Below are 27,564 nucleotides of genomic sequence, written 5' to 3' on the forward strand. Positions count from 1 at the left end.
TTGAAAAAAGGCGAAAGTAATTTCATACGTTAACTTGCACTGCAAGCTTCCCTACCGTGTTTCTCATATTATAAGACACGTCTTATATTTATTTTTTCCTGAAAAAAACACAGCATGGCTTATTTTCAAGGGATGTCTTATTTTTTAATTAGGTACCGGTATCTGTACAGACCACAGACCTGCTCCCACCGGGTCTTCGCGCGTGGCAGGCAAAGGCTGCAGCCAGGTCCTGGGGCTGCGGGCGCGGCAGGCAAAGGCTGCAGCCGGGTCCTGGGGCTGTGCGCGCTGCGGCTACAGCCGGGTCCCGGGTGTCCGTGCGCAAAGGCTGCAGCCGGGTCCCAGGGCTGCGCGCTGAGGCTGCAGCCGGGTCCTGGGTGTCCGCGCGCGGTGCGCAAAGGCTGCAGCCGAGTCTTGGGGCTGCGCGCGCTGAGGCTACAGCCGGGTCCCGGGTGTCCGCGCGCTGTGCGCAAAGGCTGCAGCCGGGTTCTGGGGCTGCGCGCGCTGTGCGCTGAGGCTTCAGCCAGGTCTCGGGGGTTAACGTGGCAGCAGTAACCCTTCTTTGCCACAGACCTTCTCCCACCACCCGGTACGGCTTATTTTCGAGGTATGCCTTATATTTTTCCACCTCAGGAAAATCCTGCCATGCCTTATTTTGTAGGGATGCCTTAAAATATGAGGAACACGGTACTTGTTCTTAACATTGGTGGAGGAAGGAATTCTAGAGCTTGCACAGGAGAGCCAGGGCTGGCCCGACCATTAGGCAGAGTGGGGCTGCTGCCTCGGGTGGTAGATGCTGAGGGGCAGCATTCACCTGTGTTGGAGGACAGAGCTGTGTGTGCCTCACAGCCTGTCCTGCATCCTCTCAATTAGCATGTTGTCCTCAAGAGCCATGGAAGACACTGTCCTATTACCACTGATAGATCCAGCTGCCAATCTCCTTGGCTTCTGTATGTAGAATGGGGGCTTTTTGCCTCAGGCAGCAAAACACCACCTTTTTAGTTGTTAGGTGAACAGTTTTTGTCTGTGCCAGCAGGAGATTGCTTGCACATGCTGAACATGCTTTTTAAAGTAAGAACTGGACTGCAGTGTAGATTTGAGTCAACTGTATTGGTCCAGGTTGCCATCCATTTCCCACCTGTCAAAAGAGGGAAATTATGTCCTCTCTTTCACAGGATGGCAATCTTTTGATTTTTTGATTTTATTGGCACATAAGCTAGTTTACCGATCTTATTCATGACAAACAAGCATCATTTAAATGAGGGCTTATGTCTTTATGTGAGGTGCTCCAAATATTTCTTATCTGATTACAAAACGATATTAAGTTAAATGACCCATTTGCTTACCTTCATTTATTAGAGGCTGTACTGGTCTCTGAGGTTTTTTTCTTCAGGGACACATACCATTTGTTGGTGGGTTTTTTCCTATTTTCTGTTGTCATGCAAATTAAATCTCCTTTTTTTTCCTGTTGAGAAGTTTGCTTGTGGTGACGTTTCGTATTTGTATGTTCTCTAAATAAGTATTTTGTTACCAGGAAAGTTCTTACTGTGTCTGTCTTTTTTACTTGTCAATTTGTATAGTTGTGGGGTGCATGTGTTTGTGACTGAAGTAGGGAAACTGATTGTAGTGCTGCAGGTGACAAGAATTTGTGTCAGTTGTATTTAATACACCCAGGTAGAAGTAATGGGAAAAGATCAGAGGAGCTTTTGGCAGTAGAAAAAATGTGGAGAATCTTTAATGTGCCATGACTAAAAGCTGGCTAAAAATTTATTGTGTTCCTGCAATTAAAAACTTACTTTTTGGTGGTGTCCATGTCTGTTGGAGCACAGCATAGTAGCAATTAATCTGAATCATAGTGGCCAGGTTTTGATGATTAATTACCGTGTTTCTCATATTATAAGACACATCTTATATTTATTTTTTCCTCAAAAAAACACACTATGGCTTATTTTCAAGGGATGTCTTATTTTTTTCCTCCTCCTCCTGCCGCGGCCGGCATTGCTGCTGCTCCTATCACTATGTCTTATTTTCGGGGTATGGCTTATATTCCTTGAATGCTTAAAAATCCTGCTATGGCTTATTTTATGGGGATGCCTTAAAATATGAGAAACAGGGTATCCATTGTTTTATAAACCATGGTTTCAGAGGTCTCTTCCCTTTCACTATCAAACACTCTGTTCGGTGCAATGATCCTGACTTCATTAAACCTATTCCCTGTTGTACCCAAACTACCGTATATCAGAGAACTCTGGTTTAACATTGGTTAATAAACTAGCATACTTAGTCAGGCCAGTATTGATTCTCTCTTAATTCTTTACTGCACCTGTACAATTTCTTTTTTTTTTCTGTTTCCTATTTTCTCTTTCTGTTGAAGCTATAGAGCAGGCATCCCCAAACTGCGGTCCTCCAGATGTTTTGGCCTACAACTCCCATGATCCCTAGCTAACAGGACCAGTGGTCAGGGATGATGGGAATTGTAGTCCAAAACATCTGGAGGGCCAAAGTTTGGGGGTGCCTGTATTAGATAGACGTGACCAATAGGACTCATTTTATGTTTTAAGTACCAAAATAAAATATTACTTATATCTATACTGTATAACAGGCACATCCAACAGGTAGATTGTGATCTACCGGTAGATCACTGGACGTCTGTGGTAGATCACTGGCTCCCCACTAGAAGCTCAACAAGTTTGGCCCCCCTAAAAAAAGCTCAACATTTTCACCCTGCACCCCCCCAAAACAGGGATTTCCTCCTCCCTAAAAAAGCTCAGTAACTTTGACCTGAACCCCAAAATACATGGATTTCCTTCCTAAAGAAAGCTCAACAACTTTGACCTGAACCCCCAAAAAGGAGGTAGATCACTGCCAGTCTTTAACTCTGTGAGTAGATTACAGTCTCTGGAGTTGGCCACCCCTGCTGTGTAAGATTTGTAAAATTCCATCTTTTTGTATTTGGTAAATATGATTTCTTTATATGTAGTGGTTCTTGTCTTAAATACATATGATGAAGTGACTCATAAACGTGAAGAAATTGCACCCCCATTTTTAAAAGGACTAAATGTTTTATGGGCATTTGGAAAAGATATACGACACTGAAGGCTGGTATTATATAGTGTTTAACCAGACCTGGGGAGACCCAGGTTCAAATCCCCACTTGGTTATGAAGTTAATTTGATGAGCATAGGTGGTCACTAGATTCAGGTAGGTAGCTGTGTTGGTCTGACGCAGTCGAAATGAATTAAAAAATTGTCCAGTAGCACCTTAGAGACCAACTAAGTTTTTTCTGGGTATAAGCTTTCATGTGCATGGTCACTATCGCTTAGTCTAACCTTTTCAGCGTGGTTGTGAGCTGAAATATGGGGAGGCAGCACGTGCACTTGTTCTATATTGTTGTTATTTAAGTTTATTAGATGCTTTTTCTTGTCGCAGGCAACTTAAATCAACTTTACAAAAAACAAACAATACCATACATTCATTAAAACCAAGAAAAAGTACATTAAAATACATTATTGGGATATGGGCAGAATAAAAATGTAATAAATATAGGTAGTTGCTTATTTGACTTTATTGTGGTATATGTCTCTACATTAAGGACGGAGAATTTTCCAGATTCAAGAAGCAGGAAGTCACATTGGAAGGGCTTGTGGGAGTTGAGAATCAAACCATAAGAAATAGAGTGGCACTAGCAAGTGGGAAGAATGAAAGGGGAATCCAGAGTACTTAGCTTGCAGAGTCATTGAGGGGCAAGATAATGAAGTAAGGTAACCTAATGAGTGTAATAGGAGAAGGCTGCAGTTGACTTCTCAAAATACAATGTTGGAGTTCTCTAAGAGCTGCTTTCTTTATCATGTGCCTGGATATAATGTAATCACACATGAGCCTTAAATCTGTCCCTAGCAGGATATACCACATCTTCAAGGGTTTTTCAACAATTCATCACTGTAATCTACAAGTTTAATTCTGCTTATTGTGATCTAAGCAGCCACTGAATTGGGAAATGGACCACTTTCTAAAGAGACTGGTTTTGTTTTGATTTTGGCATTAGAATAGAATTAGAGACATACCATTTTCTTTCTGATGTAATGAAAACCCATCCATTTTTTTAGCCCTAATATATCTTCTATTTGTTCTTTCCCTCATAAGTGACACAGGCCACTGGTGGGGAGAGGGAAGAAGTGAGGCTTGGCAAAGGTCATATGGCACATGTATCATTGGTTTCTAAATTGCACTAACAGGAGGAGCATGTAACTAGACATGAAAGAACTCCTGAACTCAATTTCTGGCTCCCCTAGTGGCTGAATTGAGTGAATCACAGCCCATTGCTTAAATGCAGTGTACCTCTGTTTCTCTCATCTAATAAATTAATCAATATCAGTATGAGCCATAAATATGATGTTTGGTGTTATAACTACAGTATTTGTTTTCTTCTTACCCCTGTCTCAGTAGGGGGGGGGGGCAAATCCACTGAAGGTTCCAGTTAATGTCTGCTGTCGAAAGCATAAATGCCAAGATGTTAGTACTGGGATTAGGGTGTACTGAACAGTGCATATACAGTAGACGGTTGGGTTGTGAACGTGATCCGTGCGGGAGGCACATTTGCAACCCGCAGCTTTCGCAATCTGCAGCGCTGCATTTGCACATGTTGCAATTTGGTGCTTCTGCGCATGCGCCAAAACCCGGAAGTAACCCATTCCGGGACTTCCGGGTTTGGTGCGGTGCACAACCTGAAGCGGCTATAACCCGAAGTATGACTGTATATTGTTGAAACTCCTCCAGGCGAAAATGCATTAGTCTGTGGTGTCCCCGAGGCATCTTGACTTTACTATGTTCCTTATTGCTACGGTTGTGTGATTCTTCATATTAACAGAGAATTTCCTAGGGCTTGGCACTTCAATCTGCTTGGTTGTTGCTACCCATCCTGTCCCAACTGCCTCTTCTCTGAACTGACTCTTGTATCTTCCAGTGAGCACAAAGACTCCTCGGAGAAGAAACACAAAGAGAAGGAGAAAACCAAACACAAAGATGGCAGCTCAGAGAAACACGACAAACACAAAGACAAACACAAAGATAGAGACAAGGAGAAACGAAAGGAAGAAAAGGTACAGAGTGGTGGTGGGGCTGAATGGCACTGCTTTGGAATGGGCTTTTGTTGTGGATAAAGACACGAGCAGCTTCACATTTTTGACATTTTAAAGCTGTTTTGCAAGTCAAACCCCATGTACAGTTTCAACAGAAACTCAAGGCTATGAGTATAAGAGCCGTGGCATTAGGTGTTAGATGACATCACTGAGTGTCTGTTTAAATGGCTGTTGTAAACTTGTCATAATAAAAGTCATGTTAAACTTCATAGCAGCTACAAGCCGAATTTCAGCACACGTTGTGTTCCACATGAGAAGGGATTCTGAATCTGTAGGTAACTTGATGCAGGATATTACAAACATTGCACTGATGCAGGTGCACACCTTAGCCCAGCCTTGACAGACGGAAGAGGGACAGACAGTACCTTGATAATTTTCCTACCCCATCTGTTCATGTCTGGGCAAAGTGCATAATTATGCAGTGTAACAGTACGAGCAGAAGCCTTGTCTAAATAAGCTAAGGTAAAGGTAAAGGGACCCCTGACCATTAGGTCCAGTCGTGACCGACTCTGGGGTTGCGCGCTCATCTCGCATTATTGGCCGAGGGAGCCAGCGTATAGCTTCCTGGTCATGTGGCCAGCATGACAAAGCCGCTTCTGGCAAACCAGAGCAGCACATGGAAACGCCGTTTACCTTCCCGCTGTAGCGGTTCCTATTTATCTACTTGCATTTTGACGTGCTTTCGAACTGCTAGGTTGGCAGGAGCTGGGACCAAGCAACGGGAGCTCACCCCGTCACAGGGATTCGAACCGCCGACCTTCTGATCAGCAAGCCCTAGGCTCAGTGGTTTTAACCACAGCGCCACCTGGCTAAGGAGTTGATAGCAAATTCTGCAGTTGTGGCCAGACAAAAGGAAAAACTTGAGGAGAACATCTAGATCAGGCATCCCCAAACTTCAGCCCTCCAGATGTTTTGGATTACAATTCCCATCATCCCTGACCACTGGTCCTCTTAGCTAGGGATCATGGGCGTTGTAGGCCAAAACATTTGGAGGATCGCAGTTTGGGGATGCCTGATCTAGATAGATAGGAAAACAGCAGGATAGAGCACGTATTTGGGATTTGCCGGATCCAGTAATGCTGAGGAATAACTCATAATGCAATAATTTCTGAGGAATAGCTAGAGGTGCACTTGCTCCTGGTACAAGGGTCTTTTGTCAGTTGCATTTGGATGCACAGGGAAGATATGACAGTGCTTTTATAGCTTACTAACCAGCTCTCACTTCTATTTTCAGAGTAAATCATCTGGTGAAGTGAAAATAAAGAAGGAAAAAGAAAATGGCTTCTCCAGGTATGCAACTGGGAGCCTTGTGTGAAGAAGACTGTTAGATTTTTAGTTTTGACTTGTACCCAGAAGATGAGTGGAATTTCTCTCAGTGGGATCCCTGAGAGTTCTGCGATCCTCTTTTCTGTTGGCATAAAGAAAACCTAAAATCAAAGATGGGAAAGCTTTTTTGTGTTTAAAAACCAGCTATACGGACAGAAATAAGATTGTAAAGGATTCTCTTATGCACTTCTCTTTTTTAATCCAATGTAGACATAGAACCTTCTTGGCCCTGATAAAGAGCCAGTGTGGTGTAGTGGTAAAGAGCGGTAGACTCATAATCGGTTCGCGTCTCCGCTCCTCCACATGCAGCTGCTGGGTGACCTTGGGATAGTCACACTTCTCTGAAGTCTCTCAGCCTCACTCACCTCAAAGAGTGTTTGTTGTGGGAGAGGAAGGGAAAGGAGAATGTTAGCCGCTTTGAGACTCCTTCGGGTAGTGATAAAGCGGGATATCAAATCCAAACTCCTCCTCTAAAATAACATTGACTTTTAAAGTTGTTCCCTATCAATATCAAACGCTCAGTAGAAGAACTGGGAATTTAGGGTCAAACTAAAGTTGTTCCTCCTGTGCACTGTTTCTAAAACAGTATTCAAGCATATATAAACTACTTGATTCTTAGTAGAAGAAAGCAAGGACCCCTTTTGGTATTTCTTGGAACTGCAATCTTAAGAATGTAAAACCCGCTTGTAAAAAAGCCAGCAGCAGTTATGCTCAGCATAAATACCTTGTGGAACTGACACCAGACTTTTCCACTATCATGCAGCCTGTTTCCAGCAATCGCCTGCATTTTGAGGCACAATGCTGGATTGATTTAAAACACAGCCTTTAAAAATCTGCAGTGCCTTTGTACTTTAAAATACTGGCATTCCATGCACAAGTATTTTACTCTGCTGTCTTGTATTACCAGCTGATCTTATCAATGTTAGATATTTGAAGTGGAAAGCAGATCAGGCTACATCTTTTTAGACGAGAGATGGCACTGCAGAAGGTGACCTCATTGCTTGCAGTGTTTTTGGGTTTTGTGGAGTTTGCACTGCACTGAAACATCCAAGCAGACTGCAGCTCTAAGATCTTTTGTATTCCACAGAAAGCAATCTTCAGCGCAAAATAGCTGCAGAATTGTAGCCTTTGGGAAAAGTGTGTTTTTAGAGTCAACGCGATAAATTAGCTTTCAATGACTGAAATGTGGTCTCCTGAGTAGCTTTATAAAGTGACTTCCATCAAGATGGCTCCTTTAGCAGCATGCGTTTGTTCCCAGTAACTGTAGAGAGGTGTATTTGCCAGCACTGCTGAGTTTTTCCAGTTTTGCGATCAGGCAGCGTGCATTAGCATGCTGCTCATTCCTGATAAACCATGGTGAGGTAGGACGTCTGGGTCAATGTGATGTTTGAACACAGCCACTTTTTGTTACATTGTTTTATATGCTTTGATCCACCATGGTTTTCACTGAAAGGGCAAGCCACAAATTCTCTTTAAATAAGAATACACGCACACACCGTACAAAAATGCCATGCATACCTGTAGGTAAAACAAAATAGAACTAGTAATTTATATTATGGAATACCCCAATATCCAGTATGTGAATATTTCAGGGAGAGTAGATTTATTAAAACAATTTTAAAACTTGAATTGTTGTAACTAAAAAGCAATCAAGTAGTTTGGATCTGGCACATCTTTAACACTTAATACTTGCCAATACCTACAAGTTTGTGTTCAGGATTTGTAATCCATTGTCCCATTGTTGTAGGATTTCCCCCCCCCCTCATTTTTCTATGCAGCCTTAATAGAAACCTAGTAGGGTGTCATGGGAGAGAGTTTGGAGGAAACCATAAACAGATCAGCTAAGAAGCGGGAAGTTATTTGTATCCCCATCAGGGTGTTGGGATCTACTTTCCGGAATGTGTTTATTTAAATTTTCTTTTTTGCTAACACCAAAATCGGGGTGGGGGTGGGGGGCAGAACCCCACCAGCCCTGCAATATGGTGTTCCATTTTCAGTTTAGCTGAAACTATATGAAAGTCACACATCCTGTTCAACTCTAAATATGGCAGGGATAATGAGAGAGTTCTCCTCGCGTGGGTTGAAGTGGTAGGTGAAGTCAGGCTACACGCTGAAGCTTAGTATTCATGTTCTTGACTAAACTCATTTCCTTTTCTCTCTAGCCCACCTTGTATTAAAGAAGAAATGGATGACGACGGCTACTACAAAGAAGACTATAAGCCCTTAAAGAGACCCCGAGAGGATGATGAGTGAGTAGCTTGTGAACATTACCTACAGTGAAAAGTGGGAATAATGGGACATTTGGATCTTTCTATAGGAAGCAACTATAGTATCTTGCTAAGTCATAACTCAGAGTAGACCCATTGAAATCAATGGATTTAAGGGCTTAAGTTCTTTTGCCCATTCCAGATATCAGTTGTCACTCAGACTTCATCATGCCACTCAGTGAAAAGTGAATGCTTTTAATTACCCTTGAGGGTGGGCCACATTGGGGGGGGGGTACTTTTTTTTAATAGCGCAGTTTTTTGTTCGTTTTCATTTTATGTATGTAAGCTGCCTTGATCTTTTGAAAGGTAGCTGACAAATGCTTTTATAAAACAAAAGAATAATGAAAAAATTCCTTCAGTAGCACCTTAAAGACCAACTAAGTTTTTATTTTGGTATGAGCTTTCGTGTGCATGCACACTTCTTCAGATACACAGAGGTTGATGGACTTCCATTTCATGCGGCTCAATGTGGTGCCTTCCATAGTTCTAGTTACAGGTAGGTACCGTAGCCGTGTTCGTCTGAGTCGAAGCAAAATAAAAAAATTCCTTCAGTAGCACCTTAAAGACCAACTAAGTTTTTATTTTGGTATGAGCTTTCGTGTGCATGCACATCTGAAGAAGTGTGCATGCACACGAAAGCTCATACCAAAATAAAAACTTAGTTGGTCTTTAAGGTGCTACTGAAGGAATTTTTTTATTTTGCTTCGACTCAGACCAACACAGCTACCTACCTGTAAAAGAATAATGAGTGAGACAAAATGTTAAGGACTGAATGAATAGTGAGTGCTAATAATACTTTGTGAACCCCAGCTGTCTTCTATAGTGAATTGCCCTGATCCTGCAAGGGAGATGTTAATATGGAAGCAACTGTGGACCAGATGTGTGTATCACAGTGATCTGGATCCCGCTACTCCATCTGGGACCACTGGGATTCACACTGGGTCAGGGCCAGTATCAATCATCCTATTAGTTTGTAACCCCTTTCTGCTGCAAAGGGAATTTAAACTCTTCCCCCCACCCCCGTCCTGCAACAGCAAAGAGAAGAAAAGTGATCAGTGCAAATGAGGGGCAACAGGTTGCGTCAATACAAAAATAGCAGATTATGTTTCTTGATTGTATTCTGCAGCAGCCATGTGTAATATGGTGTCAGTGTGTGCGTAGCACAGGTAGAGAACTGGCATTTGTCTACAGACGCTGGAAAGTAGTTGTGTCTGTTCTTACAGAAGGGGAAGGGGCTTCAGGAAATGTATAACTCATAAAGTCAAGCAGTAGGCTTTATCCGAGTCGCAAGAATTGGGGTGTTGGTGCTTTTGGAATACAGGCTACAAGCAGCACAGCGGCAACATTTGTGGGTGGAGGGTGAGAGTAATAAAATCCGGAACTGGAAATAAATGATTTGTTTACAATTGTTGGATCTGTTTCAGTGTCGACTACAAACCCAAGAAGATCAAAACTGAAGATATAAAAAAATCAAAGAAGCGGAAACAGGAAGAAGAGGAGGTTTGGTTGAATTTATATTTTCTGGATCTCTGGGGTAATAACAGGTTGTGGTGACAACTGTGGAGAAAGAATACTTTAATTTGCTTAGAATATCTAATTTAGCATTCATCTGAAAACATTCACCAAAAAACACATGATGTCTCGTTCTAGAGTACATGTTAAGATCAGTATGTAGAGATCCTGATTTTTGGCTAGATTCATGCAGAGACCATACTGGTGCCTGGGCTCTGCTCACCAAAAAGTTGCAACTCATCCTCCATCCTTGGGCTAAGTGGTACTCATCTCCTTTTTTCTCTACATTATGCTCTTTCACTTCTCTGAATAAGTACAGTGGTGCCTCGCTTAACAAATGCCCTGCTTAACGAAATTTCCGCTTAACGGAAGGATTTTTCGAGCGGAGGTTGCCTCGCTAGACGAATGCGTTTTACGAAAAATTCGTCTAGGGAATCGCGGTTTCCCATAGGAATGCATTGAAATTCAATTAATGTGTTCCTATGGGATTCGCTAGACGAATTTTTCGCTATAAGAAAAGACCTGTGGAACGAATTAATTTCGTCTAGCGAGGCACCACTGTACAGTCATACCTCGGTTTAAGTACGCTTCGGTTTGAGTACTTTCAGTTTAAGTACTCCGCGGACCCGTCTGGAACGGATTAATCCACTTTCCATTACTTTCAATGGGAAAGTTTGCTTCAGGTTAAGTACAGACTTCCGGAACCAATTGTGTACTTAAACCGAGGTACCACTGTAGTTTGATTCAGACCAAGGGCCATTTTTGTGAGAAGCACATTTCAAATGGTTTCTTACAAAATTTATTTGTTTTTAAATGTAAGAGTATCTTGTAAAACTACTCCCTGTATAGCATCTCTCTCTTTAAAAAAATATCTTTTCAGGATATTAAACCCAAGAAAATAAAGAGCAAAGATAAGAAGCCTCCTGAAGGAGACATGAAGAAGAAGAAAACAAAAAAAGAAGAGGAGCAGAAATGGAAATGGTAACACACCTCTAAAATTTCAGCCTGTGGCTGGCTGCTTCCTCTTATATCTGAAAAAATGCTGACTGAAAGCTCTATGTGGTTGAACTTCAAAGCTGCAAACAGGATTATCTTCCATTTTAAAGGGAAAAGGAGAACCCCAGTTCGAGCTCTCAACTAGCTAAGGATTTGTTAGGTTAATAATTGGCTTTCAACCAACTGATCTATCATTGGAACAAAAATTTAGTATCCATTTTGTTAGAAGTCCTGAGGTACTAAAGTCATAACTTTCGTTTCTCTTATTATTAGGTGGAATGTCTATCTGTTATTAAATGGAATGTTTAACTGTAGTTTTTTTTGTTTTCTGTTATATCAATTTCACCAGCAGCAAAAAGTATCACAAAAATAAGTGAAGTTTACAACTAGCGCTGTGCTGATTTCATAAAGTTATATTTGCTCAACAAAAATTGCCAGTTAGGAGCAGTGAAAATGTTCATTCAAAAAGCCCTCTACCCTTCACTTAAGTACATCACAGCCACTGTTCATTATTCATGATGCCATTGTTCACAGAGCATCAGTCTATCAAGGACTATTAGCCCTTTCTCATTTATACCAGTTGCTGGGAATCACAAGTGTGAACAGTGTTGCTGCAATCGGGTTCTGCTTTTGAGTTTCCCATAGGCTGGGACTGGCTGGTGTTTTCCGTCTGATCTATCAGGGCTCTTACCTTCATTTTGTTCTTCCAGTTAGCAGTTGCTTAGACTAAGGGAGCGTGTCCCTGTTGCTGAGGCAGCCAGACCAATGGTCCCTTGAATTACACTAGCAAGTAGACCCCCTCCCTCTACACCTTTTTATCAAGGGGTAGAAAACACTGCCTCATCATTTTCGAGCAGGTGAAATAATAGAATCTTGAAATTGGAAGGGATCTTGAGGGTCATTTTGTTGAACTCCTTGCAATGCAGGAATCTCAGCTAAAGCTTCCAAGACAGATGGCCATCCAACCTCTGCTTAAAAACTTCCAAGGAAGGTTTTTGAAACATTCTTATTCCCCAGCCCTGCAAAAAAATAGCCTGGCACCTAATTTTAAAGTTGGACTCTACTAATTAATCCACTGAAGCTTTTGTTGACAAATCTTAACAGTTGAAAGCTTACCTCCTTTGAACCATAATACCTTAATGCTTTTTGTAGTTCTGCTTATTTTCTTACCTTCCAAACTAGTATGCCTTTTGCAAGAGAATCGGTCTTCATGACTCTTGCTTTTGTGTTAAGAAAATGCTGCTTAGCCTTCCTTCAAAACGTTAACCCTTTCAGGCTGCAGTCCACAAACATAACCAACCTTTTTTAGGCATATACAGGGATGTAAAGCTAGTCGTCTTTTTTACTAACATTCCTGAGCATTAGCCAACCTCATACCACAGGGAATTTTAAAAGAAGCCTGTGAAAGCAACTGTCTATGATTGAAAATTCAAGGCCTTACTACATGCATGGCATCCCTCCATGCTTTTCTGGATCAAGGCTGATTTGATTCTGAATTTTGCTTAAAATGGACACGATGCTAACAGCGTTGTAATGGTGTATTGCATTGCAATCCACTTTATACAACAGTGTGTTTTGAATAACTTTTTGTTTGTTTGTTCTTTAGTTCTGTCACTTTGTTCTTTAGTTCTGTCACTTTTGGCTAGCCAACTCCCAGTGTTTCGAGATACATTCCTTGGAGAGAGGCTGTGTCAACAAACTGATTAAGTGAAAACATTCCAGCAGTTATTTAAACATACTTTATGGCTTCAAAACCTGAGGATCATTTTCATTGAGAATTTGTTGGCAGTTTCAATAGAAAATAGTTCTGAGGAAGAGCTTGTGGTATTCACCTTACTTTTTCTTCGCTTTATGCTTCTTGTTTCTGTGTTTTATCGTGAAACACAATGTCCATTACAATGCAGGGCACTCTGTCTTTACTTTTGTGTACTTAAAAAAATACAAATGCAAGGAATATATTTTTAAAAAATGTAATATGTGCACATGTCAGGGAGCCACGATTGGCCATTGCTGCTTTGTCTGCCCACCACTGTTTTACAGCCTAACACCAGCTGATAAATGTAAGAGTTCTAGGGGAAAAAACAAACACATGGCCAAGCAAATATGTTAAGCTTAATGTAGAGTTGTTCATCCATGCAAGTAGTGAGTGCTTTATTGCTGGTTCTTACCATTGCCCACTCCCACCCTTGTACCCTGTGGAGCACAGCAGCCACACTTTTGAAGTGATCCTGCTTTCAAATGAAAACTGCTAGCCCACATTGCCCAATTAACTCCCAGAAATTTGCATGTAATTATCCAGCTGGTGATGCCCCCCCGGCCCACCTCAAGCAGATCTGACCAGGGCAGGGGTTCCCAAACTTGCCTCGCCGAGGGCCGATCGTGCTGCGGGCCGGAGTGCGCAGGAGCGCGCGCCCATACATGGGCGCGCACACAATTTTCAGCACACTTCCGGGTCACCGGAACACCAGAAATAGCTTGTGCGCATGGGCCTCTTCCAGCCCGGATGTGCCGGAAATGATGCACTTCCGGGTCACCACATGTGTGCCATTTCCGGTGGGCCTTAGTTTGGGGAAGCCTGGACCAGGGGGTACCACATTGATAAAACCACATTACTAACGCAGAGCTCATAATGGGGCTGCTGCTAACGACGCCATCTTGGCTTCCCGCCTCTGGACCAGGGGCTATTGCAGGGGTGGAGAGATGCTAGTTGTTTTAAAAGAAACCTGTTTGGTTGGGAGGATTGGATTTTAGAGGAGTAATGCCAACCTCCTCTCAGATAAGTAATATGAGAAACCAAGCTATTGTTCTCAACACTAGTTGTAGTGGTAGATAATGAAGTCTCTCTGTATTCCCACATAGTTAGGGGTGAAAATGGCTAAGATCTAAGTCATAGCAAACTCTTTCCAAGTGGTAGAGCTGGTGAAACTAGCATGGAGGTAATTTATGATACTTTGGGCTGCTTCCAATGTTTCTTTTTTATATTTTAGGATCTTTCTGTATCCCTATCCAACCACTATTTCTTTTGGAGCTACTTCACACAGTGTGTGATAGCTGCAGGACACCTTAAAAACTGTCACTAAGAGCTCTTTCCACACAGTAATAAAGTGGAAGCTAAAAGATCCTCTCCCCTTCTCGCTCCCTTCCTGCCTGGTATATACCATAGAAAAAAGTTGAGGAGCATCTCTGCTCTCTGTATGTTTCTACACGCAATGAAAACAAAACTTTTTAAAAATAGGATCTACCCGCCCTTTACCCAGTGGCTGCTTCTGCTGTAAGATATTAAGTGACCTTCAGTTCCGCCGCTTGAAGTACAGATAGAGAAAACACATAAGCCAGTTGCTGAGTGAATCTAGGAAGAAAGATATGAGAATCCTTGTACCTGGTTTAGGAAAAATGCCCGTTTCAGGTTTTTATGTAGAAACTTGACAAGTACGTTACCTGAGAATTTGAGCCTTACAGGTTTGGATTTAGTGTTATTGCAGAAAAGTGTCATCCGCTGCTGCCAGTACAACCCAATAGACTTTTAAGTTAGGATGAGTTTGGCTGTGCCATTTCTGTACCTCAAGCAACATTAATCATCATTTCCCTCTGCTGACCACAGGAGAGGTCACTGACCCTAGTACAGGTTACTCTGGGGATTTTGTCTCCTTGTTGCTTTTACTAACACCCCAAGTGGTGTATACAAATAAGACATACATCTAAACTGACATAAAAAACAATGCTAGCTTTGTTGTGAAGAAGCCTGGAATATATTGTCTTGCTTGTGAGGTGGTCAGAAAGTGCTGGCTGATAAAAGCAGACATGGGTAATGTGTGTAGCACAACGGGTTGGCTTTCTAGATTAAAATATAGTAGAAGTTTTGTGTGAATAAATAAAACAAAATAAAACCCATGTGCCCTGAGGGAAGGTGGAAACGAGGAGCCCAGGCGAGGAAGAATATAACCACCAAGTCTGAACTGTTGGGGCAGCCCCACCGCAGCCTTCCCTGGGGCTTTTTAAGAAAGGCCTATATCCTCTCAGGGAAGTCAGAGGCAAGGAAGTTGAGAGTGTTTTGTACCATTTCCTGTTCTAATATGCTGAATTATATTGAGTGTCTTAGGCATTATAAAAATGAAGTAAGTAAATGGAGTAAATGAAAGGATGGGTTGTTGAATTTGCTGAATTGACTAATTTTAGCATTCATGATGCCCCGTTTGTAGATTCTGAATCCGCGCATGTGGCATTTGAATGAGCATGTGTTTCTCTCTCCCACCCCCTACCCCCCTTTTTTTAAAGGTGGGAGGAAGAGCGCTATCCTGAAGGTATCAAGTGGAAATTCTTGGAACACAAAGGCCCTGTGTTTGCACCACCATATGAACCTGTGCCTGAAAATGTCAAATTCTACTATGATGGTAAGCTACTAAAGGCTGGTGTTTGGTGAAGAAATAGGTGTCTTATAATGAGCATTCATGAGGCAGAAAAAGCCCATACTGGGAGACCTTGTAGGGAGGATCGTCCCATGCTGGTAAAATGCAGCTGGTGGTTTATATATTCTCTGGAGGTGGTTGGAATTTCAGCTGCACAACCATGCAACCAGTACTGGATTCTGGAGGCTGCTGAGTAAAGATCTGTCCATCTCCCTTTCCTCCTCCTCCTCCATTCAAGGCTTGTGATGTGGCAATCCTTAACCCTCTTGTCCCCCTGTGTGGACAGTGAACTGTTACTGGTACAGAGACAGGATGCAGTGTTCCCTTGTGCTCCCTGATGTCTGCACGGAAGTGCTGGATCATTCTCAGAGCTGTGAATGCAGTGTCCTTTAGAAATGTTAACGCATTAGTAGCAGGAATGAAAGAATTGCATAGGAAGACACTTGTGAAGTATCCAGTCATATTAAATGAGGTTTCTTTTGAGAAAGTGGAATGCATTTCAGTGGTGGGTTCTCACATCAGCGAAAGTTGTTCAGAGATAATGCTTTTTTTCCCTTTCATTTTTTTTAAATGACAATGAGCGCTGTCTGGTAAAAAATATTTTCATTTAAAGTGGTTTTATTTCTCAAGTCTGACCCAGTGCCATTTTTGGCAGTGGGATTCGTCATGTGCAACTGATGTGCATTCATTGCCTACATGCATCTTCCCAGTTAGAATGCAAGGCATGTTCTCATTGACGGCCACTTCTAGTTCTGTACTGCTAAAGCTGGTTGAGGGTCCTTTGCTTCCAGAGCAAGGTATTGCCACTTACCATACTCTCCCTGCCCATTGACCAAAGGTCAATTCAGAGATTATCCATATCTTCTTCCCGCCCTATCCCTGTTGTATTTCCTGGTTCTGACTCATCTGTGATGACTGTTGGACCCTTTCCAGTGTTTGAGAGATTAAATTTACTGGAAAGGAGGTTGACATGACTATTTATGCTGGCTCCGGAGATTGCTGCCATCATTAGAAACTACCTTTTCAAGTTCCTTTAAAATATGAAATGTGAGAGAGATTAATTGGCCCATATGAGTTAGTTGAAAGCTTATGGCATCTATGCCCAAGTAATCTCCCCAAGCAAGTTTGTGAGCAATTTAAATTAACTTGATATTTATATTTTGGGGGGAATAAACACCTCTGGCCCTATCACAATGAAATCAGTTGAATGCAGTTTGACCAAGCTGCCACTAATGTATAAAATCCCCAAATGGTTTATGTTCAGTCTCCCTACCAAATCATCCTAGAAACTGTCTTAATAGCACATGAACTTCTGGCACTCGATGTAGTTACTGGTCTCATCCAGACATTATGTTAAACCTTGTTTTAGCACTATGAGACCACAGGCATTGGACTGTACACTCCCTTCTCCACTTTCTACCTCCTTCATGCTCAAAGATAGATAGAAGCAGGGGAACCAGTCCCTTTCTGATTGTGCTTCTGAATATTCGAAAGGACACACCTCAGATTGTACCTCTATGCCCTTGTGAGTTTGATATCCCTATCAGAGCACAAAATGTCAAGTGAACATCATTCCGATGTTCCTAATCTTCCAAAATAGATGTTCCAAAATAGATCAGATGGCCATATATCTTTTACAACATTCAGAAGTATACTCTTCTTAGTAGTTTTCTGTAGTACTTTTCTAGTTCCTTCAAGCTAATGGGAAATTCCTCTTCTCCCCACCCTCACCCTGGGTACACCCTATGCATCAAGAAGACTCCATATTGCCTTCTCTGTCTGACTTAACTATACTAGTACAAGTAGTGGCTGGATTGGATTTCACAGGAAACCATTATTCTGAAACGATGCCAACTCTTTAGGCTGCTGGCAAGTGAAATATTTGTTCCTGTTTGGTATTGCTGTGGAATGCTGGCAAGCACCTTCCCTGGGTGCACTGAAGGACTGGTGTGACGTTAGCATGGTCTGGGCCTACATTAGTCACATTGGTTAGAAAGGGGGAGATGTTGGGTCTGCATCACATTGATGCAGCAATTGCTTCCCCCTTGAGCTGTGGGAAAATCTGCCTTTCTGCACAGCTAGTTATTTCATGCTGAGCCTCTATTACAATTCTTCAGTCAAGGGGAAAGAGGACAGTCACGAATCACTGGTATATCAAGCAGGCAGCCTTTTAACAACAACTTTTTAAGCCAGTGGAGTTAGAAATACCAGCGTCCCCTCACATAGCACAAAATCAGCCCAGTATGGAGGACTCTTGTGCCAGTTATATGATCCTCAAGAACAGGATAAAGAGGAAGACAGTCTGATGATGGGCATGTCAGCTATTACTTTTTCTGCCATGAGAGCCTAATGCCTTTATCCCTTGCTTTATGCATATAATGGGGTCGGCCCCACCAGGCCTCATGGCAAACCAATGTTGTTATGCGGGAGCATGCAGCTGAACTCCAATGATGCTCTTCACCCTTCGGAATCCTTTGATTGCTTCACCTCTTGTAGAATAATAGGATTGAACTCGCTGTAGTCAGAGAAGAGTCTCACTGTACACCCACAGGAGAAGAGTTAAGAGATTCCATCATCCTGTATTCTAATTCCAAATCAGTTATCTGAATGCTGTTGCAAATTAACTGGAAATAGTGAAAGCCACACACAGGAGGATGTTGTTGGCAAACTCGGGGTACACTTGAGGTTTGCAGAAGTGCAAGAAGACTTGGGCAGAGGAACTAAGAAGGAATAACTCCACCCCTCTCCAAAAAAACCCCAAAGATAAGATAAATCTTTATTGTCATTGTCCCCTTGCGGGAACAACGAAATTGCAAACAAACCCTGAATGTGCTCAATGCCTGCAGACTGACAGTTGAGGGGAGTGGGAATGGGATGGTGTGACTCTAAGTATCCCCAGAAAAGGAAGTGAGAGCTAATAAAACTCAATGGATAAATTCAAAACATTAATGCCATACTTTGTTGGAGATTGCACTTCTTCCCAAGGACAGAGCTGGAGCACATTCCTGAGTGGGATAGCTCCCCCTACTGGATTAGACAGGCAGCGTCTTCAAGGCCTTTCACCACCTCTCCAGGGGAATTCCCCCTCCCCTTCCAGTCTGGCTCTCCCTGTGATCTGTGACTGCTGAGTTTCTTAACTTAGCCTTTTCCTCTTCAGTGTGCTCTTTCTACTGTTGGCCTCTTCCCTTGGTTGTTTTGGGAGCTATTTCCTCCTCTCCTTGTTTGTATGTTGGTCATTTCGCATATTAACACGGTTCCAGAGTCTCCCTCTTTAAAGGAGCAAAAATTCCTGTGCTCTTTCTCTTTAAAAGTGAAACAGAAACCCAAAATTGGAGTACCTGATTTCATTCTCTTCTGAAAAAACTTAGGATCAGACCCAACACTATTTTCATGCTAACTGATATAGAGATGCTGGGTTAGGTTAGTGAATGTAAGGTAAAATTGTACTGCCAATAAAATTTTTTGGAGCCCAGTGTGTGACTTTGGTTACAGCCCTCCTCCTCCTGACCCCTGGCTTCTCCTGAAACACAAGGATGTTCAATAACTTGTTTGTAGGGTCATTATTTTGGCTATGCATTGTATATCCACAGAGGGCCAACGCTGGGGAGGGATGTTCCTGGATCCCTTCTCTTTGAGGTAAGAGGAGTAGGCTGGTTGAGGGGCTGAGTGTCTGTAGGATGCCACCTCGTTTTTTTCCTGTTTCCTCATGGATTGCCTTCTCCATTGTAGGTAAAGTTATGAAGCTCAGTCCCAAAGCAGAAGAAGTAGCAACGTTCTTTGCAAAAATGCTTGATCACGAATACACTACAAAGGACATCTTCAGGAAAAACTTCTTCAAAGATTGGAGAAAGGTATGGACAATGTTATGGAAGGGTGGGAGTGTTTGGTTCCGTAGGTACCGTAGCTAAAGTAGGCATGCAGTTTGCCACTTGCCTGGACACCTGCTAAATTGTTGCTTTTATGGTAGTAGCAGATGGCTCTTTGCTTCTTTGCTTCCTCAGTGAACACTTGGGGTTCTGTGCTTGAGGAAGGGCAGGAAATTTGCTTCTGTTTGCCTTAGTTGTTTCCCAACAGCCAGTCACTATTACTGCACGTGCAACTTTGAGTGAGTGAGTAAGAGAGAATTTGAAATGTTCTGGGGAGGAATAGAACAGATTTGCTACATTTTGTTTGGCTGAGAAAAGAGAGAAACTCCTACAACAGGAAGGAGAAGAAGAGAAATGAAGAAAGCAGATTCCTACTTGTGCTATAAGGGGGCAAGAGGAGAGTCAAGAGGAAATCTAAGCCAGAGACATGAAGTCATCCCTCCTCCATTTGGCAAATAGAGAATTTCCTTGCAGTGTTTAAGCAGGAGGGTTGATTTGTTTATGTGTGGCGTTTACATTTGGCTTTTGAATTTTGGGGAATTTAGAATGCACAGCTAAGTTTCTTAATCAAAGAAATTTTGTGCCTCCCAGTTTGTAGTCAATGTTTAAAATACAGATTTTAAATAAATCTATATTTTGCAAGCAAAATTATATTATGCTTGTGTATGCTCATGGTTGCCAAGATTTAAGCAGTTGGAGCTTAAATAATGCCTTAGAGGCATATTGTATGGTATCCATTGTTGTACCTGTATCCTAAAGTTGGGAACTACAAGAGCTGTCAGTCGTGCGAAGAAGAGGCCACTCTTTTTGCCTGGTGATAGCAGTGCTGCCTAATGCATTGGTTAAGTTGAAATGGCTTGATTATTATTATTATTATTATTATTATTATTTACTTTGTCTGAAGTGCTGTCCTAGAATGGCCACAAACTGTCTGAAACAGTGAAATGTGTCTATCACAGGCACGTTCTACTTAAACTCTGCGGACCAGGAACCTTTTATTAAAAGCTTTCCTGACTAGAATCAATCTGCCAAGTGATGAAGTATATTAAATAGGCTGTCACAGGTGACACAGGATTGGCAGGCTGGCTGCGTTCTCTTCTGTACATGGAACATGGAACAAGTATGATCAAAATAATGTATGATAGCTAGTGTAGTATCATTGGATGACATCAGACCAGTTTTTCAACCTCTTCTATCTTTCACAGTTGTTATGAAGATGAAATGATTGGAGTAAAGTATCATATTCTGCCTTTAGCCCCTTGGAAGAAATCATTTCTCAGCCTAGATACCTCACAGCATTGTTCAGATAAACTGAGAGAGCTTCCTATATTTCCCTCTGGACTCCTAGGAGACAGGGATACTTCTGTAATAAATAGTGCCTGCAGGAGCATTGTTCAAGTGCAGTATTTGGCACCCTGAGAGTCTTAGCATTCTTCAAAAAAGCTCGAATATCAAATCCATCCTGGCAATGCCTGGTGAAAATTTTAATAATTAGAGGAAAGCTAAGAAGGGCTTCCCGAGTCCAGGCGTGTGACTCTGCACAGCAATCTGGAATTCTTCCTTACCTCCCTCTCTCCATTCAGTTCTGCGCTCCCCATTCTGTCCCTGAAAGGGGTTTAAAATCAGGATTTCAAGCTCCCTTGAAAATAACATGAAATTATAGGAATATACTTGACATACAGTCCCTGACTTCAGAGACTTCTTTGGTGTAGAATGTTGAGAAGGTTTCATCTCAGCACTGAGTATGGTTTGCTGAAGGATGCCTTCTTTCTTAATTAGATGTTGGTGACTCTCAAAGATGAAACCATGATGTTCTTCCATTCTGCATTTCGCCTTTTATAGGTTTATAGCTCTTGTTGTAACTTCACTGATCTTATATACGATAGCAGTATCCAAACTGACTTTACTGAAAACAAGGTGGAGTGCAGTTTCCTTTTTAAGCATTTTACAGATTCAGATTTCTTTTTTGCAGGAAATGACCCATGAAGAAAAGAGTACCATCACCAGCCTCAGCAAGTGTGACTTTAACCATATGAGCCAGTATTTCAAAGCGCAGTCAGAAGCCAGAAAACAGATGACCAAGGAGGAAAAACAGGTAAATTGATTTAGAATTTGTTGTTGTTGTTTCAAGGTGCAAACAAAAGGGTACAATCTAAAATGATGGGGTGCTAAATGGTGAGTTAAGGAAGAGATTAAATGCTGGCCCAGAGATAAGACTTCAGATAAATGAGAAGTGTGGTTGAGATGGGCTAGTCATGGTGGAAGGATGGGATCTTGAAATGCTGGGGATATTTCAAGTTCTTTCTGAACTGTGTTTAGTAGGCCTGTGACTATTAACGCTCTCGAGATCACAGCTGCTTTCTTTCACTGTGCTTTCCTGTACTTGTAAAATTGCCTCTTGCAGCACAACCTGGATGGAGCTAATGAATTTCTTGTAATTCTGGCTCTGAATAATTTATAGTGTGGTTTGGACTGTGTTGTAATTTTTTCCCCTTTTTTGTGGGTGTTCGTTTTCCCCTAGAAAATTAAAGAGGAGAACGAGCGGTTATTAAAAGAATATGGCTATTGTATCATGGATAACCATAAGGAAAGAATTGCCAACTTTAAGATTGAGCCTCCGGGTCTCTTCAGAGGGCGTGGAAACCATCCCAAAATGGGCATGCTGAAGAGGCGGATAATGCCAGAAGACATCATCATCAATTGTAGCAAGTGAGCATGGGAGATTTAACACACTAGCTAGGAGAGACATTTGGTTATAATGCGTAACAGCTGTGTTCAGGCTTTTCGCTCTGGATAACCTCTCTGCCAAGTAGAATCCGTTGTTTCTCCTTTGACATAAGTGCAGCCCAAGAGTTGAAGTTCAGTACATACCACGTCAAGTGCCACTTGTGAACTTTTCACCGTAGTTCACAAGCAACGGTCACATCATTAGTTTGTTTCTTTTAAAAAAAAAGTATTTTAAAATATTAGTAGATGGTGGTTGCATTTCCACCCTCCCTTTTCCTTTGGTAAGCTCAAAGCAGCTTACTTTGAGACAAACAGGCATTCTACTGTTCAGCGTAAGACTTTGTTAGCTTTTAAAAAATCACTTGCCTTATATCACTTCAGACCACAGATTACATCGTAGCTCTTTAATAGATTGTAGAGGGTATAGCCCCATCCAAACTTGGTCCCTGGTATACTGTAATAACATGGGATCTCTCTTGCCCAATGTTTACCGTGTCAGACCTGTTGAAAAAAAAATCTGCAGTTCAGGACATGGTAGCTTATATTTTAAGGCAAAAGAGCAATTGCAACATGCCCACTTTCAGGAGACCTTAGAATATTGATAGCCTGGTCTGCCTAAGGAGCAGAATATTCTCTTCAGTAAGCAAGGTTTGGGGAAGGTGATGGTGAGAGTTGATGGAGTGAGGTAAGATTTCAGCTGCTTAGGCAGTTTGGTATTTCTACAAAAGTGATTTATAGAAGCATGAGGGCAGGGTAAAGGTTGAAGAGTTCTTAACATACCTCGACAGGGCTGTTTCAAAACATTACAGTGTCTAAATAGCATAGTAGTTTTTATTTGTAAGAATAGCATAGGCCTTGTTTACTGTAAAACCTTTAAGATTCTTAAAGCAGATATATACAAGAATTGATGCAAACATTTACACACTTGGTTTTTCTGATTGCCAGGCTTGAGGCCTATAAATATCTGGAGAATCTAGACAGTTCGTATTCTGACTTTCATTTCAGTTAATGGTGCCAGCTTCAATTGTCTGAACTAAACTGAATAAATTACCAGTATCTCCTGGTTGTATTTTGCTGTTATTCACAGTTTGTAGTCTTTTTCAGTTTTGAAACCATTGTTGTGTTCTTGTTTGTTTGTTTTCTTGTACAGAGATTCAAAAGTTCCTCCCCCTCCCCCTGGACATAAATGGAAAGAAGTCCGGCATGATAACAAGGTGACCTGGTTGGTGTCATGGACAGAGAACATCCAAGGATCTATTAAGTACATCATGTTGAATCCCAGTTCTAGAATCAAGGTGAATGTTTGTCTGAAAACTTGCAAGCTACTTCTGACATGCCCAATGCTCTATAGCTTAGAAATCTGCCTGTACAAAGCCAACGCACGGCTCCATCTAGTTCGGCAGCATCTACACTGACTGCAAGCAGCTCTCCAGGATTTCAGACGGGAGTCTTTCCCAGCCCTTCCTGGAGATGCTGGAGTTGAACCAGGGACTACTGCACTACTGACCTTTCCTAAGGAATCAATGTGTCCTTAAATGGAAGATCCAAAGAGTACTTCATTACTTTTTTGCGACTCTTCTGCCAGCTTTGTGGGTCTTTAAAACTTCTTAACCCCTGAGGCACTTCTGAAATAGGCAGTAATGATCAAGTCGAATAATGTCTGTATGGTGGCAATGAGGGAATCTTGGGAAAGTATTCTCAAAATATGCTCCATCTCCAAACTGGAGCCTTTATGCTCTGGAGCAGGTCATCATGTTGTTCCTTGTGATTGCCTCTGCAGGGTGAGAAGGACTGGCAGAAATATGAGACTGCTCGGAGACTGAAGAAATGTGTAGATAAGATTCGAAATAATTATCGAGAAGACTGGAAGTCCAAAGAGATGAAAGTGCGGCAGAGGGCGGTTGCGCTGTACTTCATTGACAAAGTGAGAATCTGTCACTTTTCCAGTTCCTTCCTTTTTTTTTTTATTGTCTAGGCAGGGCTCCTCAGCTTAGACTTGTTGAAGCATTGGTTTGAAACTGATAAGTTTCTAAGCACAACGGTACTAAATGTGCTGAAGAGATGTTTGAAGTAGGTGCCAATGGAATTGAATAATCCAGAAATATTCCCGAAGCAGAGATAGGCAGCTTTCCTTGGCAAATGCACTGCTTTTTGTGATTGCTTAACTGTGAGCTGACTGAATGTGAGTGCAGGTAAAATTCTGCCCAATTTCCTCAGGACGCCTCTGCATATGCACACACAATTTACCTTTTGTAATGCTGTTAGGAGATGGCAGTCAAAGTGAGCAGATTTATTCTGGAGTCAAATGATGATAAATGGAATTTTGCTGCAGCATCATTGGTAAAAGTGGCACTAACTTACCCATAAGCACTGCCCCGTGTTAGCTCATTAAGGCATGTGGATGGCACACAGACAAGCCCCCAGTCACCTAAGCAAATAGATAACATGGGACCAAGCCTAGTGTATTCTTTCAGTTGCATTTACAAATGCTATAATCTCAGCTCTGGAGTTTCAACTGATAGCTTCTTAGCACAAGGAATCCTGAAGCAGCTTCTCACTGGCTAACCAATGGGGTTAAAAATGCCTCCTCCTGTTTTGAGTGCTATTTCTGACATCTCTCTGCTCTCTTTCATTGTTTCATATTTGCAGCTTGCTTTGAGAGCTGGTAATGAGAAAGAGGAAGGGGAGACGGCTGACACAGTGGGCTGCTGCTCCCTCCGTGTAGAACATATTAATTTGCATCCGGAGTTGGATGGCCAGGAATATGTGGTAGAATTTGACTTCCTTGGAAAGGATTCCATACGATACTACAACAAAGTCCCCGTTGAGAAAAGGGTAAGGATTTTTCTTGTGCGTTTATCATTTAATGAAAGGGAGTCTGAAAATTCAGTCGCCTTACTGAATTGTCTTTCTTCTGGTGAGTCTTTAGGTCTCACCCTGAGTAAGTACAGTGTCCATATGAACATAAATATTTCACATCTTGGAGTCATAGAAATGTAGAGTTGGATGGGACCACAAGGGTAATCTAGTCCAACCCCCTGCAATGCAGGAATTGTTTTGCCCAAAGACCCACAACCCTGAGATTAAGAGGCTCGTGCTCTTACCAACTGCATCTAAACAAGGAGGTTTAGAACCTTCCTGGTTAATGGATCATTCTTTAATTTTCTTTTTCTTCACTGTCTCCATAGTGTTAATTGTTTTTATAAAGTTCCATCGCTCCCCCCCCCCCCCAATATCTTCTCTACCTCAGTGCTTTCAGCCTATTCTTATTGGGAAGGCACCCCAATTCTTTGATTTACCTCTTCAGTCAGGAAAATATTTGTTGCTTCTTTCCCCCCAACACCACTGATGAATAGTAGTCTACGTACTCCTATCTCTTGTTTGCAGGATCCACCAACACACTTCCTGTAAGCCAGTAGAGAACAGTGTTCCTTCTGCTTTGTGTACATGTAAGCATGGACATGTGAATTAGTGAGGAGCATGTTATACCGCCATCAATTTGGGATGATGTCCATCCAGTTTCTTTTTTTCATTCTGTAATGGTCGTCTTCTCTCTCATCCGTTTGCCTTGTAGGTTTTTAAGAATCTTCAGTTGTTCATGGAAAACAAACAGCCTGAAGATGACCTCTTCGATAGACTTAATGTGAGTGCCTTCCATACCTGGTACTTGACAGTTAATCATAAATGATAACCTTGGCTGGGTTTTTAAATGGGAATTCTTGCTGTGATTATAGTTCCCTTTACACTGGCTTGGAAAAAGGTGTGATTTTTAACAGGCTGCTTATGGTGCAGACAGTTTTGTATTTAACAGAAGAGTTCATGGAACTGAAATCTGCCCTCATAGAAACTGACATGTATCCTTGAGAGAAGGATACAGTACTGTGGGCTTGTTTCTGTTTCTCTATTTTAATTTGGGGTTTGATTTTTAGCGCTGCATCACATTTGATTGCATTCCTCTTTCGTTTATCCTATAAGCTGCCCTGAGAACTTTTTGTTATAGGGTGCCCTGTAAAGATTGGAAACACATAAAAAATGTGTAACACAAGCTCCATTGTTGACCATAGGGATTGTGGGCTCCCACTCCTATCAACCCCAGCTAGTATGGCTCATGGTCAGAGATGATGGGAGCTGGCTGTAGTCCAAAGAGGGCCAGAGGGTTGTTATTCCCAGCTTACCAGTTCACTAAATCCGCTTTCAGGCATTCATTCTGGGGACACTGAGCATACTAGGCGGGCGGGGAGGAAAGCAGGCTCCACCTCTGATCTACATGCATCTGAAGAGAACACTCTAATGCAGGCACCCCCAACTCGGCCCTCCAGCTGTTTTGAGACTACAACTCCCATCATCCCTAGCTAACAGGGATGATGGGAGTTGTAGTCCCAAAACAGCTGGAGGGCCGAGTTGGGGGTGCCTGCACTAATGAATGCATATAGTTGGAGGCAGAAACACTTTCCCATGATCTCCCCACCCACCAAGCATTCATAAGTCCCTACGTAATAGTTGGAGAAATGCATTGCTCTAGGAGGTGGAATCTGAAAGGTTCACCACACGTTAAATGCCTGACATCATATGGCATTGGGTGGATCCATGCCTTGCGGAAAGCAACAGGGATCTGGTTCTGTTCCAGAGCTCCTGAGTGCAACATTGTCAGCAGTGCCAAATTTAAACAGTGCTGAAGGTAAGTTGCCAAAAATGTGCACTCACAGTTGTTCCTTGGCAGCTGCCTCTTCTGATACACATGTGTCATCATGGGAGTGACAAGGAGGTGTGGCCTGCCAAAGATGGCCACGTGGACCAAATTGGCTCACCTGGTGGGCTTAATTTGACACACAGGCTGGAGGTGGTCTCCCCCCCCAAAAAAAAAAAATTCTGAAAAGGGTTTAAGACTAGCTTAAATAGATGAGTTTGTCCCTCTTGGAATTTAGTTGGAGTATCTGTGTCACGTGAAAAGGAAATGTGTCTTTCTTGTACAAAATACCCCAACCTCCCTAACTGCAGACTCTCCCTTTTCGTTGCTGTAGTAGTAATAATATTATCTGCTTCCACGCTGTGCCCACAACCATTTTCCCCAGTTGCATCTGTTAGTGTATCTGTCGCTTCTGCTGAATTGTCATATAGCTCATGCCCAGATACAGGACATGAGTGCAGCAGAGCCCTTCTCACTTGTGATTCGCAGCAACTGGTATTCAGAGACATACTTCCTTGGACAGCAGAGGTAGAACAAAGCCATGGTGGCTACCAGCCACTGATAGGCTTATCCTCCCACTTCCCATCTCCTCAAATTACGAGAGTAAGGAGGGTGCACAGGTTGAGGTGTTCTGCTGATGAA

The 27,564-nt window shown here is 42.2% G+C and overlaps 1 protein-coding gene across 1 annotated transcript in view; it reads left to right on the forward strand.

Moving 5' to 3' along the window:
- The window catches only part of TOP1 (DNA topoisomerase I), a 75,889-nt gene that overhangs the window by 39,827 nt on the left and 8,498 nt on the right, over positions 1 to 27,564 (forward strand). Inside the window, exons 4-16 of the mRNA XM_035121457.3 lie at positions 4,961 to 5,096; positions 6,370 to 6,425; positions 8,624 to 8,710; positions 10,153 to 10,228; positions 11,121 to 11,221; positions 15,512 to 15,627; positions 19,372 to 19,493; positions 21,481 to 21,603; positions 22,030 to 22,217; positions 23,386 to 23,530; positions 24,016 to 24,159; positions 24,885 to 25,070; positions 25,810 to 25,878. Of these exons, the coding sequence (XP_034977348.1) occupies positions 4,961 to 5,096; positions 6,370 to 6,425; positions 8,624 to 8,710; positions 10,153 to 10,228; positions 11,121 to 11,221; positions 15,512 to 15,627; positions 19,372 to 19,493; positions 21,481 to 21,603; positions 22,030 to 22,217; positions 23,386 to 23,530; positions 24,016 to 24,159; positions 24,885 to 25,070; positions 25,810 to 25,878 (1,549 nt within the window). The remainder of the gene's footprint in view (positions 1 to 4,960; positions 5,097 to 6,369; positions 6,426 to 8,623; positions 8,711 to 10,152; positions 10,229 to 11,120; positions 11,222 to 15,511; positions 15,628 to 19,371; positions 19,494 to 21,480; positions 21,604 to 22,029; positions 22,218 to 23,385; positions 23,531 to 24,015; positions 24,160 to 24,884; positions 25,071 to 25,809; positions 25,879 to 27,564) is intronic.

The sequence above is a fragment of the Zootoca vivipara genome, chromosome 7 (genome assembly GCF_965207765.1).
Source record: "Zootoca vivipara chromosome 7, rZooViv2.hap1.1, whole genome shotgun sequence".
Taxonomy (NCBI): domain Eukaryota; kingdom Metazoa; phylum Chordata; class Lepidosauria; order Squamata; family Lacertidae; genus Zootoca; species Zootoca vivipara.